Source organism: Sarcophilus harrisii, chromosome 4 (assembly GCF_902635505.1).
Source record: "Sarcophilus harrisii chromosome 4, mSarHar1.11, whole genome shotgun sequence".
Taxonomy (NCBI): Eukaryota; Metazoa; Chordata; class Mammalia; order Dasyuromorphia; family Dasyuridae; genus Sarcophilus; species Sarcophilus harrisii.
Window position 1 is genome coordinate 224,623,513 of NC_045429.1, and position 15,408 is coordinate 224,638,920.

The following is a 15,408-nucleotide window of genomic DNA, read 5'->3' on the forward strand; positions in this document are numbered from 1 at the left end:
AAAGGCAATATATTTTTGAGATATACCCTTGCCTCCTCAAGCTTTCCACCATGTAAGTCTTTGATCTTGTGGGTTTGAAAGCTTGGAAAATATAATTTTAAAACTTGGTGGCTTGGCATTACAAAAATTCCATTGATGCTTTTTGCATAGTCCACTTAGTTGGGAAAAGATGGAGGTCTAGAAAATGTCCAAAACTTTCATTTATATATATGAATCTGCCTTATATATGTAATATCTCTTTCTAAACAAGTTGCCAGAGGATGCCTGATTTCATTGTATTTTTTTCTTCCCCTTAAGCATTATATGTTTCCCAAACACAATGAGTGGCATACATAGCTTGACTATCACAGCTAAATTTACCTAGACTATTTCCCAGAGAGGAGATAAAAAGTTTAAAATATTAAAATATTTTAAAAAATTATATGTCTCTCTCTGTCTCTTTGTCTGTCCATCTGTCTCTTTCTCCCCTTCTCTCCCTCTCTTCTCCTCTCCCTCTCTGTTTCTCTTTGTTCTTTCTCTTCTTTCTCTCTTTTTCTCTTCTTTCTCTATTTCTCTCATATATATACATATAAATATAAACATATGTATATTATATGTTTTTGTGTTGGAGGAGACAAAAAAGTTTTATATATATATATGTTTATAAGATATATGCTAATTTATATAAAACCGTACATGCATGCAAATGGGGTCACAAAATTGGACACAATTGAAAACAACTGAACAACAATAACAGAAAGAATGTCTCAGCTTATATTACAAGAAATCAGGAAAACAGATAAAATTAAATTATAATAATGACTAATTTTCATTTTAGAACTAAACTAATTTGAGCTTCACAATAACCCCATGAGGTAGAGGAGGAAATATAGGTATTATCATCACAGAATCACAAAATTTCTGGGTTAGAAGGAACCTTATCAGTATCATACAGCGTAAAGAGGGGAACTGCACTTTCACCTTTTTGTCAGTCTAGTGGTTAACATAATGCCTGGTACATAAATATTTACTAAATACTTGTTTACTGACTGACTGAATATGAAGCCAAAGGACCTAAGTTCAAATATTAGTTCTTTTATTTTTGACCTGTATGATAATGGGTAAGTCATTCCACGTTTCTGAGGCTCAGTTGACTCATCTGTAAAATGATAAGAGGTTGAATTAGATGTCCTCTAAATTCCCTTCAGGCTTTAAATCTGTGTTCTTTTGATCAAGTCCATCCCTGCTTGAAGAAGAACCCACACTAAGATACACCCAACAAGTGGTCATCTGGTTTTTGCTTGAAGATTCCTTCCCTCCCTTCCCCTCCCTCCCTCTCTTTCCCTCCCTCTGTCCCTTCTCCTCCCTCTGTCCCTTCTCCTTCCTCTTTCCTTTCTCATCCCTCCTTCCCTCCTCCTCCCTCCCTCCTTCTGTCCCTCCCTCCTTCCCTTCCTTCCCTTCCTTCCTTCTTCCCCTCTTCCCTTCCTCTCTTCCTTTTTTCCTTCCTGTTCCTTTAGGCCAGTTTTTTTTTCTCAGAATTAGAGAGAGAGGGAAGTCTGTTAAAACTCCAGAAAACTGCTACTCATCATTATTATAATACTCGTATTTTTTCCTACTTTTCTTGGCAAAATCTTCTGTCTTAGTTTTCTCTTATAATCCCTTTTTGTAGAGAGCCAGAACTCTGGAGAAGTATACTTGAAACAAGGTGTTAACTCAGTGAAATTGATGAGATGATGGTTCTCTAGTTCACATATATACTTAGTAATGGTTCTCTAATTCACACATATTCAGTATGCTGTAATAATGCAATTGTACTAAGGTATATAAGAGCTGAGAAGGACTGGAAATGAGTCATTCCATCTTTGACCAGCCCTGTGGTGGCTCTCCTGCCTTTATCACTTCACTAAGACCAAGACTGATCCCGAGGTCCTCCACAAAGCTGGCCCGAACATTACATCTTTCCATGTCCTTTCCTTTTGTGGGTGGGTAATTTCCATGGACTATCCATCTTTATTGGGTGTAAACTGCTTCCAGAAGATTATAATATATTAGAGTCCATTATCTTTCCCCTAAAAATGTTATGACAATATCACATTACCCCTTAGTCAACAAATGTGCCAGCCACTATGCTGATTACTGTGGATGCAGATAAAGGCAAGGAGCTTGTCCTCAAGAAGCTCACAATCTAATGGGAGAGGCAATATCTATACAAATTGGTACAGACAAAATATATACAGCAAAAGTTAGAGATAATTAGCAGAGAAAAGACACTGCCATTAAAAGGGAGTACTTCTTGCAGAAAGTGAGATTTTAGCTAAGACTTAAAGGAAGCCAAGGATGCTGGACTTATGGTCATGATCTGGTAACCTATATTTTCCCTCCCTAATCAGAGGAAGTATATGATCTCTTCTCACCAAAATAAAAAACCTGTGTTTTAATCATAATTCCCATTTCTATAAAGTCCTGAGTTTTGCAAAGTGCTTTCCTTATAACATCCTTGTGATTAAGAGGAGAAACTCCAATAGAGAAGAGAAATGATACAAATAGTACATTAAAATTTGGAATTAGAAGTCAAGTCTTAGTGTGTCCTAATTCTCAAGTCCAACATATCTTCCACTAATGAATGGAAATCCTTTATTTTTTTTATTTTTTATTTAATAGCCTTTTATTTACAGGATATATGCATGGGTAACTTTACAGCATTAACAATTGCCAAACCTCTTGTTCCAATTTTTCACCTCTTACCCCCCCACCCCCTCCCCTAGATGGCAGGATGACCAGTAGATGTTAAATATATTAAAATATAAATTAGATACACAATAAGTATACATGACCAAAACGTTATTTTGCTGTACAAAAAGAATCAGACTCTGAAATATTGTACAATTACCTTGTGAAGGAAATAAAAAATGCAGGTGTGCATAAATATAGGGATTGGGAATTCAATGTAATGGTTTTTAGTCATCTCCCAGAGTTCTCTCTCTGGGCATAGCTGGTTCAGTTCATTACTGCTCCATTGGAAATGATTTGGTTGATCTCGTTGCTGGGGATGACCTGGTCCATCAGAACTGGTCATCATATAGTATTGTTGTTGAAGTATATAATGATCTCCTGGTCCTGCTCATTTCACTCAGCATCAGTTCGTGTAAGTCTCTCCAGGCCTTTCTGAAATCATCCTGTTGGTCATTTCTTACAGAACAGTAATATTCCATAATATTCATATACCACAATTTATTCAGCCATTCTCCAACTGATGGACAATGAATGGAAATCCTTATGGAGGAATTGCATAAAGTAAATGAAGGTAACATAAGAGGAGAGAGCCTCAAAAAATTAGGGGATGTTCCCCTATTGACTTTGGGATAAAATAGAAACTCTTTCCCCTATGTATCCTTGATCCTATATACATTTGTAGACATTTTTCAGTTTTACTTATGACTTTTTATTCTTTTTTACACAGTCATTTTCTTATCAAAACCAGTGCAGACCCACAGCATACATTATTAAATCATTCCTTCTAAAATGATATGCTGTTTCAAAGGACGATGGAAAGGAATGAGGGCAATAGAGATACCATTTTCACAAGGAATTGAGAACATTTAGGAAAACATCTATTTTATTAAAACTGTTAGAAAATAAGAAAAAAAATCCTTCTGTGTTGCAAAAAACCACAATAAAACTGTTGCAGCTGACAGTGTATGCCATATAACTCTCCCCTCCCTTTCCTATATCCATAAAAAGAAGAGATCTGTTCTATCACCTGTACTCCAAACCAAGATTGGATATTGCACTGAGTCTGGTCACCTTTTTGTGTTGTTTCATTTCTATCCTTGCCATTGTGTGTGCATATTATTCTTTTCTTCTACTTATTTTCTTCTTCATTAGTCCTTTTTTTTCTTTGGAAAATTTTTTGCTTTAAACTTAAATACCAAAAAAAGAACATTTTCATATAAATAGCAGAAGGGAAAAAAGGGGACTCTATATGAAATAAGGAATTTCTATTTCATCCAGTTTTTAAAAGTATAATGAATGCTCCATGACACTTAAAATTTTACTCTAAAATTAAACACCAAAAAAGCCTCAAACCCACCATTTCCATATACAGAGCAGAAAACAAAAAAGAACATTCTATATGAAATCATGAATTTTCATTTCATGCTTTTTGGTGATTTTTTTTGAGTTATGTAATTAATTCTATATGTTACTTTCAAAAGTATCCTGTTTGTGCTTCTTTCTAAATTTCCTTCTGTTCTCTTCTATGCATTTTGAAAAATATTACAGTGGCTCTTTTTTTTTTTTAAGTATCTTTTCTTTTATATTCCTATGTGGTTCTTGTGAAAAATTCATTCTTTTTCCTTTGATTATCTGCTTTCAGTTGTTACAGTCACTCATTCCTGTCTTTAGAAGTTAATAATTTAGTGCCCCTCACTTTGGGATGTCCTGGTCTGAGCCAGCTGGTTGCTGTAAATTCTTGCTCCTTAGGGCTTCTAAGGTTTTCACCCTGTTGTTCTGACCACTCTGAGGAATTTTTGGCCAGCTTTGTTAGGAGATGCCTCTGGATCCAGAGCCTTGTACTGGCCATCTCTGTTCCCATTAGGAACCCCCAGCATCAGTGCTATTCTCTTTCTATTGATTGTGGACTTATGGCTACTTTTTAGTGTAGTTCTTTATTGTGATTTCTCATTGGATTTCTTGATCATTAACAGGTCTAGTATTAATTTCAAGGTTTTACTGGAATGGGTTTTTCAGAGCTTGATGATTTGCCTTCCATTTAGACAGCCATTTTTTTAAAAGCCATTTTTTTTTTTTTTTTTTACATTTTAGTCCAGATTACACACTCTTGTTTCAGCCAAACTGTCTTACTTGTTCATGATCCCATCTTGTGTTTCTATGCTTTTGCGTTCTATATAGTTTTTAAAGTTTTATAGATTTTTTTCATTGCTATAATTTTCTAGTACTATTTTTCTTGGACTCTTCCACTCCAATGGAACTCTCTCTTAAAATTCATTATAGTAAAGGAGAATCAATATTGTGACTATTTTTATAAGCACTTTATTCCATAATTAGGTCCTCACATTTTATTACTAAAAATAAGGAGATAATCAATGCAAGAAGCTGTTTGAATTTTGTCTTCAAATACTAGTGCCTAACACAATGCAGAATATATAGCAGTTACATAGTAAATGCTTGTTGAATTAATTGGACAGTTTTTATAATAATAATAAAAAATGTCAAAGCATTTCACATACATTCTCTCTTAGCCCTCATTACTATCCTGTGAAGTATGTAATGCTTTGGTTGGGACTAAGCATGCGATTTCATTGGCAAAAAAAAAAAAAAAAAAAAAAAAAGGAACTCCCAATGAGGAAACTCCAGTGTAGATTAGTACCTGTTTTCCTTAGATCATTGAGAGTTAAATGACAGGTTCAATCAGTCCTTGTCAGAGACAGGATTCAAACCCTGATTCTCATCACTCTGAAGATGGCCTCTGTCCACTATACCTTGCTTTCTCTTTGTGGAACTGGGGGAATAGAAATTGGAAATATAGGTATTATCCCTGTTTTCAGATGTGAAAACTGAGGCTCCAAAAGATTGTTACTTTCCTTCATCATACAATTAAGTTTCAGGGGTGGAATTTCAATCTCTCTCCAAGCCTGACACTACTATATTATCACTCAGTCTTTTTAAAAATTCTATTTCCAATATTTTTAATACCATTATTATAGCAGTCAATACATAGCAGATGCCTATATATATATATATATATATATATATATATTTTTTTTTTTTTTAAAGACAAAACAGAGAGGACAATTTGGATGTGAAATCTTGGCATTCACACTGAATTTTCAGGCAGGTGCACTACAATTTTTTCTTAGAAAAAAGCAATCTGATTCCAAGTCAGATCAATCTTCATATATAATTTGGAATTGTTTTCAGTACATGAATATGAATATTACAATGTAGTAGTGGTTTTTTTTTTTTTAAGATTTTAAGCACACAAGGCCATTATAAAGAAACCTTGCTTTCTATCTCTAAAATGCCCTTTCCACCCACTCCTGATAGTTACAAAACTCATATTTTTCAATGCATTATAATTTTATCTGGTTTGTATAGCACATACTGAGGTGTTTCTGTTCCTTTGCAGAAGATGCTAATGTTATCTGCTGCAGTCAATTTTGGTAGCAAAAGAATTCTTTCTATTGAAATTTCAAAAGATTATTAAGTAGGACTTAATCATGCAAGTTTATGACTATTGATATTAAAGGATTTTCAGGGTATTTCAAATGTTGAATGTATGTACTGGAATTTTCTAAGCATAGCTTTTAGGTTGACCATTTATCAGCCTACTATTATTTGCCAGATGAAAGAAGGTTAAACAAATAAAGCATTTTGCAAAATATTAGACACATATATCAACATCATTATCACCACCATTGTTAGCATTATTTTTATGTGTTAGGATGGAAAAGGACTGTTTTTAATGATGACTTTAAACTGGATACTTTATTTTTAGTCAACTTTGGGGCAGTGTGAACAGCTCTGGGCTTATAGACAATAAGATTTGACTACCTTAGTGACTTACTAGCTGTATGATCCTGGGCAAGTCATTTAAGTTTGTATGTATGTAAATGCAGATTATTATTAGTAATTCTTTTATTTGACCCCCAAAATAAGTTATTTTGTCCATCCATCAAACAGCACATTGTTGCTATTGTTTTTCAGTCATGTCCAACTCTCTGTGATTCCATTTGGGATTTTCTTGCTAGAGATACTGGAATAGTTTGTTTGCTATTTCCTTCTCTAGCTTTTTTTTACGTATGAGGAACTGAAGCAAACAGGCTTAAGTAACATGCCCAGGCTCACACAGCTATTAAGTTTCTGAGGCAGAATTTGACCTCAGGAGGGTAAGCTTTCCATCTATTGAACCACTTAGATATCCCACAAATAGGCCATAGAACTATAAAAATGTTGGACAGATGCTAACCAGTCCCAGGTCTGTTCCTATCTGAATTTCATTAAAGTGGTGAGAACAATATGATGCCGATGCTGAGTTATAATAAATGTTTAATAATAACCTCTGGACTGTGGAGAAATGAAAAGCTTTCAAATATAGGGAACTGAAGAAATCAAAAACAACATGGGAACATCATAGAGCTCATTCTGGACATACCCCTTCTGTCTTTTTGTCTGCTTCTGGGTTTGTCTCTAAGATGCTTTCTGGGAATCTACACATTTCAGCATTTGCATTCATTTATAAAAAGCAGTCACTTTATCCACTCATACCTTAGTCCAGACTATTTCTCTCTCAACTCCCCTGATTATTAGATGGGAAGAAACAAGAACATTCCTAAGAATAGCAGTTCATGTTTATATAGTGCTTTAAGGTTTGCCAAGCATTTGGCATATATTTTGCCATTTGCTCACAATATTATCAGGTAGATGGTATTATTATTCCTGTTTTACAGATGAGGAAACTGGGGCTCAAAGAGGCTGAATGAATGATTTATCCAGAGTTACCTGGTGTCTGAGGTGGAATTGGAATCCATATGTTTCTGACTTCACTTTGGCATTCTAGCTGCCATGCTTGGTTGCTTCATGTGGTATCTGAGCAAACCTTGGTGACCATATATTTCAGCGACAACAGAGCCTGAAAATCTACAGCCATATTCTTACATTTTCAAGTGCCTCAAAACATTTACTTTAGAGGGTAAAACTGGGAAGATGAAATGCAGAGATTTTTCTCAGTGCAGTGGAACAAAATCAAATTATCTTCTCTTAAAATAAATGGCAGTCAGCGAAGGCAATTTTTCCTGTCATGGATAAGAGCTAGGGAATACAAAATCAGCATTTAAAATGTGTTAACTCATAGCGTTAAATAAAAGAAGCCCAAATGCAGTGGATGGTTACCTGTTCTCAGGGATGATTACAGTTTCTTGTTATTGTTATTCTTTTATAGTCCTAAAAAAAAGTCCCCAAAACCAAACATACACGTATACATAATGCCCAGGAAGTGCTGAGTCATAGAAATTAGCAGTGAGAAAAGACTTACTGTACCAACTTTTTAAAGAGTTCTTTTTGGAGCCTGCATTTTTTTCCCTTATTCTAAGTTATGTAATTAAATCACACCCAGCCTTTTGCAGCTTTGGAATGGAGACTGGATGGCTATTTTCACCTCTGGGGGTGAGCTCACAGCAAGATTTGTTCAAAAGAAAAAAAATTTTCATGGTAGGTCATAGCCCAAGACCAAAGATCCCTCAGTTTCTAGAGTATTATCTGCTTTTTCTAACTTTTCTTTTAAGAATAGAAATTCTATTACATCTCATCTAGCACCTTTCCGTTTTCAGCTTCCCTTTGCATATTGCCTTCTTGTATAAGAATGGTATCTCCTTGAGGGCAGAGATTGTTTTTCTTCCTCCCTCCCTCCCTCCCTCCCTCCTTCCCTCCCTCCCTCCCTTCCTTCCTTCCTTCCTCCCTTCTTCCTTTCCTCCCTTCCTCCCTCCCTCCCTTTCTTTCTCCCCTCCCTTCCTCTCTTTCTCCCTCCCTCCCTCCCTTCCTTCCTCTCTCCTTACTTCTCTCCCTCCTTTCCTTCCTTCCTCCTTCCCTCTCTCCCTCCTTTCCTTCCTTCCTCCTTCCTTCTCTCCCTTCCTTTTTTCCTCCCTCTCTCCCTCCTCCTTTTATTTTCTTTTTTCCTTCCCTTCCTGCCTTTCCCTCTTTTTCTCCCTCCCTCCAAGTAGCTATATGACTCAAATATCTAAGTTAAAAAATATTCAGGAAATTGCAGAGCAGTATACCAGTGTAAGGTGGTGTTATTCTTCTATAATGTAATGATTTTCAGCATGCCTTGGGAGCAATGAACCCCATGTTTGAAATGCTTTCCTTCTTGCCTCACCTCTTCCTCCTGAACTTCTGAGTAATTTTGAGGCTCAGCTCAAGTGCTGCCTGCTACAAAAAAGCATTTCTTGATCCTTATCCTTCTCCCCACTTGTTAGTATATCCTTCTATTCTCCCAGAATTCTATCCCATTATTATAGAAATTCCCAAAAGGAGACCACTATCAGTACTAAAATCCTGATAATAACAGCAATAGTAAGAGGTCACGCAAGCGCGTGCGCGTGCGCGCGCACACACACCAATATACAATTTATAAATCCCAAGAGGGGAACTATCATAGAGATCGTTGTTCCTCTTTTGAAGCTGAAGGATCTCAAGTATTTTGTACATTCTGCAGTCATTTTACATGGAGTTTTCTTTTCTTCTTGCTGTGTTTTATTGGTATTATTAAAAAATGTTGATCTTTATTTTATATCCTGGAAATTTTGCTAAAGTTATTGTTTCAATTAATTTTTAGTTGATTCTACTTGTGGTTATTCCTTCAATTTATTTTTCTTGTTTAATGCTCTAAGCATCATTTCTAATACTATGTGTCAGAAGTGGTGACAGTGCACATCTTGGTTTCACTTCTCAATTTGTTAAAGAAAATTTTAATTTCCGTTACAAGTAATGATAGTTCTTGTATTTAAATATATACTTTTTATCATTTTAAAGAAATACTTATCTATTCCTGTTTTCTAGGGTTTTAAACTTCACAATCATCAGAATAGAAAAAAAAAATCTCAATAAAAGGAAAGTGGGAAGGCTGTAAAGAAACTGGCTCATTGATGCACTTTGGGTTAGCCTGTGAATGGCTCACCAATTGTTCTGGAAAATAACTTGTAATTATGCAAAAAAGTTACTAACAGCCTGTGCTCTTTGACCCAAATATGCCCACTATGTCCAAAAGAGAGGAAAAGTCCCTTTTCATAGAGAGATATGTACTCTTTTCATGGTAGCAAAAAAGCTGGAAACTAATAGGAAGTCCATAAACTGAGGAACAGATAAATTATCGTATGTAATTATATAATACAATTATATAGTATAGGTGATAAATTACTATTGTGTAGAAAAATACGAAGAAATCGGTTTTGAAAAGACATTGATAGACTTAGATGAACTAATACAACATGAAATAAACAACAAGAAGAACACATTATATCTATAACATCAACATCATAAAAATTAACAATTTTGAGGACTTTTATAAATGGATGGATTAAGTGAACCAGGAGAACAATTTATACAGTAGTAACAACACTGAAAAACAAATAACTTTAAAAACTCTAAGGACTTAGTACAGTGGCTGAAAATTCCTGTTGCCAGAGGACTGTGATGAAACATGCTATTCATGAGCAATGAGGTAATGGATTTAGGGTGCAGACTGAGGGATACGTCATTTTTTTTATATAGTCATTGAGGAATCGGTTTTACATTTGCATATTTGTTGTGCATATTTTAACAAGAAATTTTGTTTTTTCTTTTTCCATTTTTTTATGAGGTGGGGAAGTAGCAGACAGAAAATAGATTTCTGTTAATTTAAATTCTGTGTAGTTGTGTGTGAGAGAGACAGTGACAGAGACAGAGAGAGAGGAGGGGGAGAGAGAGGGAGAGACAGAGACAGAGAGAAAGTGGGAGGGAGGGAGAGACAAGACAGAAGAGACACACACACACACACAAAGTCAGAATGTTTAAAAATTGTTTTGAGATTGCATTGGAGGAGAGTAAAGTAAAAGAAAACTGGAAAGGTTAGAAAGGGATAGATTATAAAGGAGTTTAGAAGTTGGGGGAAGGGGAAGTATTTTTGACCATGGATGTAATAGGGAGTCAGTGAAAGTTACTGAGTAATACAGTGACAGAACCAGACCTATGGTAGCTGAGAGGAGGATAGACTGAAGTTTGCTATATTATTAGTTTTACTTACGTGTTTTACTTTGTTAGAAGAGACCTCTCATAAAGTTGTAGTAGTCTATAAATGTTTGTAATGCAGATAGAAAATATCAATAAAATCTAGAAAGAAAAATAGGAAAAAAAAAGGTCTTCATGTAGGCTATTCCACTGATGATGGATATCTCATTCATCCTGTTTAGTGATCTCATCTGCTTCCATGGATTTAATTTTGTCTATGTAGATGCTATTTCCTGTTCACTGTCTCTTGAATATCTCATATTCAGCATGACCCAAATAAAACTCAGTATCTCCCCTATGCCCTATCCCAGTCCCCAGCATCTGGGCAGCTAGGTGGTATAGTGGATAGAATGCCAGTTCAACTCTGGTCTCAGATATTTACTAGCTATGACGCTGGACACTCAGTCTAGGTTTCTCCATTTGTAAAATAAGCTGGAGGAAGAAATGGCAAACCCTTTAGTTATCTTTGCCAAGAAAACCCCCAAATAGGGTCATGAAGAGTTGAATGTGACTGAAACAATTGAACAACCATACTGTCCCTTTTATTGAACTTCCTAATATTCTCTAAAGTACCACCATCCTCCCAGTCACCCAGACTTTCTATCTAGATGTCATCCTAGATTCTTCATTCTTTCTCTCCTCCGACTAAATTGTTGATAAGTCCTATATTGAATTTTTTTTTTTACTTTAGTACCATCTTTTCCTTCCTTCTCCTCTTTGATCCTGCCAGTACCCTGATGTAGATGAATTCCAGTCCATCCTCCTCTCAGCTGTCACACGTCTGGCTCTGTCACTCTATTACTGAGTAACTTTCAATAACTCCCTATTACCTCCATGGTCAAAAATAACCTCTCCCGGCTTTTAAAATTCTTAATGACCCATTCCCTTCCAATCTTTCCAGTTTTCTTTTACTTTACTCCCTTCTGTGCATTCTGCAATCCAGTGTCACTGGCCTTCTGACTGTTCCTTGAACACAATATTCCACTTCCTGATTCTTTGGCTTTCCAACAGTTTCCTCCCATATCTGGAATGCTCTTCTCTTCCTCCTGACTTCTCTGCCTTTCTTCAAGATGTTGTTCAACTCTTTTCTTTCTGACTTTTCCAATTCTTTGCCACTGTTAGTGCCTAGTTGTCTCCTTGTTGTCTCCCCATTAGAATGCAAACTTCTTGAGGGCAAGGACAGAAATAGAGACAGAGAGAGAGGAGGGGGAGACATCTTTTTATTTTCTTCTTTATATACTCATATGTTGACCCTCTTGATAGAATACTCAATTTCCCTAATTACTTTTACATAACTAGTTGACATATATATATATATATATATATATATATGTATATATATATATATGTATATGTATATGATACACTCATATGTTGTCCTTCTTGATAGAATGTATACTCCATGAGAGCACGGATTATTTCTTATAGTTTCATTTTTGCCTCTGTATCCTGAATTGGCTAGCAGAGTGTCTGGTGTATAAGTAGGCAATTAATGTTTCTTCATTGTTTGGTTGATGGATCAATGCCAATTGGTATACTTTCTGAATTTGCAGAATGGCAGAATGGGTAAAGAGATAACCTTGGAGTCAGGAAAACCCACATTTAAGTTCTATCTCAGTCCATATTGGCTGTGTGACCCTGAGCAAATAATCTTTAAGACAAGTCCTTAAATCTCTGTTTTGTTCTAGGCAAATTCCTTAGTCTGGGTTTTGTTCTAGGCAACTCTCTAAGGCAATGCTTTGTTCTAGACAAGTGCCTAAGGCTGTGTTTTGTTCTAGGTAATTCTCTAGGTTATCTTTTGCAAAGAAGGCACCAGCCTGCATTGGCAAAAGTAGTTTCCTCACTGAAGTTTCCTATAGCAATGAAATCACAGTTCCAGATTCTCTCCCTGCCTGAATTTTACAACCTAATTCATATTTTCCCATAAATCTGTGTGGCTGAATAGATTATGTTTACAATTTTGTTTCTGTGCTATGGCAGGTCGTTAACACCATTAGAAATTCAGAAAGTATCCTCCCAGAACCTTGTTAAGAACCTTGAAAATGGTCTTATGTAGAGGTCTTAAATGAAATACAAATTTAATAAACACTTGATTTTAAAATGTTCTTGTTGACAAGCACAATAAACATGATTAAAAACATTAGGGTGACCTGAGTTAGGTGGAGGTAATTTACTGGTGAGGAGGATCAGAAATTGCCTCATGTATTTCTACAGCTATGAATATTTCCAAAAGATTCAGAAGAATCATATGAGTCAGTAAGCAAATCTGATTTGGTGGGAGCACAATTTCAATGTCAATAAAAACTCCATCTTGTCTTTAAAAGATCTGTTAATCATTTTAATTGCTTCATGGTTCTTTAATTAGCTCTAACTAATTGGATGCTACTGTAAAACAGCAATATTTAGTTGGGCTGAAATAATAGTTATTTTTTTTTTCTTTCTTTATATTAGTGTGTACCCTTGCTGACCAGATGGAATTGACTGACTGAATGTTCATTCAAACATTATCATATTTATTAGTAAAACATTTTGTGGTTTTTTTCTGTCTTTTACAGGTGGCCTTTTTGAAGATGTGATCATTGGAGTCCGGGTTTTCCCTTCTCTGCAAAACAACTTTTCAACATAATGCATTTCAAAGGGGCCAGGTGTCTCTGTGGCAGGCAGCTATTTTGAAGAAAGGGGCTAACTTATAAAAGGAGAGCATTCCATTTAATTCATTCTCTGTATTTGTTTGCATTTGGCAATATGCCCCCCATGGGAATAGTTTTCAGTTGGGCCCTTTGAAAAGCCGATGCTCTGAAGAAACTCACAGTTGTGGGTTGTCAGAAGTTGGAGATGGATATAGAAGTGACCTCCCTAACCCCTGTAGAGAAGGAGGTTTGGCTCTGTGCTGCGTCAGCACCACCTGGAAGGAACAGGGCTGGTTGCTGGGATATTAGCTAATGGGGACCCATCTGTCCTGTATGGAAGCTTAAGAGACAGCCAGTGAGGACATCAATCAGGGGGAATTGAGTGTGTTGAGTGCCACAAATTCTGAGAAGCAAGCATTGTAGACATAGTTTTGTTTTGAAGAGAAAAAAGAAAATAGGTTATTTCTGGCCATCACTATCAGCTTAAAAAGTTAACTGAATGTTTTATTAAACAGTTTTTCATGATGCCTAACCTGTTTCCTACTTGTCTTACTTTTTTTGGTTGCAGTGACTTTTATAATGTTGTTCCTACTCTCATAATTTTAAAAATATTTGCTTTTAGAATTATTGTCTTAAACATTTTGATATGAAATGAAGAATAAAAAGAAGAGTCATATATGAAATGATTAACTTCTATTACATATAGTTTGTGATTTTTCAAGTGAATTTTCAATTTAGCACAGGAAAGAAGAAAAAGAGGTCACCCTGTCTCTTTTTGAACTCTCTTCTGTGTATTTTTTAAAAGGTTTATTGCCCATTTTTCTTTCTTTTTTATTTTCACATCTTTATTACTTCCCACTAACTTTCCTCTCCACATTGAAACTTCCTCTTTTGCATAACTGAACAATAATTATGTTTTATGCAATAATTATAAATTTTTAAGTATAACTGAGCAATAACTACTTGAGTAATTGAGTCATGAAGATAATTGAGCAAAACAAATCAACACATCCATACTAATATAATTTCAGAATAATGTTGTTAAAAACCTTATAACTGAAGTCTACAAAAAGCCATAGCAATGTTGTGACCAGTGAGAGTAGGCTAAACAAACTTCTGTTCCTTTGCCCCTGTCCTTAACCTCTTTTTTAGAACAGTCCCTGTATGGGACATTCTGACCTTATTGTTGTTTATAATTATAGAACCAGTTGATGATGTTAGATATAGAATGATCCAAATGACCCATTATACACACACCTGTCTCTCATCCTTCCTATATAAAAATAATTGTTCATGTGTTTCGGGGCAGATGATAAGATCTTATTTCAGTTCTCTAGGATGCTTAATTTCATTCATATGAATCCTAAATCTAGAATTTACCATACTATGCAAAGCAATCCTTATCCATTTCCTTAATTAACTTATTATCCCACTCACCACCCTTGTAGGTCTTTCACACTTTTTCATTCTTCTTCAAACCTCATGTGGCTGCTGTGCCTCTGCCCTCTGTACTGAGAACTTTGCCTTATACTTTATTTTTTAAAAAAGAGTCTATTCACCAAGAGCTTTCTCTGTCTCCTCCTTTTCTCATTTCATATCTCCCAGATGCCTTATGTTACTTTTTTTTTCTCCTTTGTCTCTAATGATGAGGTGGTCCTATTTCTTGCCAAGATGAACTTTTCTACATGCACATGGTATCCCATTCCATCTGGAGCCATCCTATCCCATCCCATCCTATATTATCCCATCCCAGCCCATCCTATCCTATCCTGTCCTATCTTATTTCATCCCATCCCATCCCATCCCATCCCATCCCATCCCATCCCATCCCATCCCATCCCATCCCATTCCATCCCATCTGGTCCCATCCCATTCCTTCCCATCTGGTCCCATCCAGTCCCATCCCATCCCATCTTCCCCAACAGACTGGCTCCTTTTATCATCATTTTTCTCTCACTCAGCTTTAATCTCTCCTTGTTTCCTGGCTGATTCCCTATTGCCTTGAGAGGTATCTATA

The 15,408-nt window shown here is 35.8% G+C and overlaps 1 protein-coding gene across 1 annotated transcript in view; it reads left to right on the forward strand.

Moving 5' to 3' along the window:
- UBE3D (ubiquitin protein ligase E3D) overlaps positions 1-13,926 on the forward strand; it is a 204,880-nt gene extending 190,954 nt beyond the window's left edge. Inside the window, exon 10 of the mRNA XM_031964590.1 lies at positions 13,317-13,926. Coding sequence (XP_031820450.1) covers positions 13,317-13,337 — 21 coding nt within the window. The 3' untranslated portion in view covers positions 13,338-13,926. The remainder of the gene's footprint in view (positions 1-13,316) is intronic.
- The last annotated feature ends 1,482 nt before the right edge of the window (positions 13,927-15,408 follow it).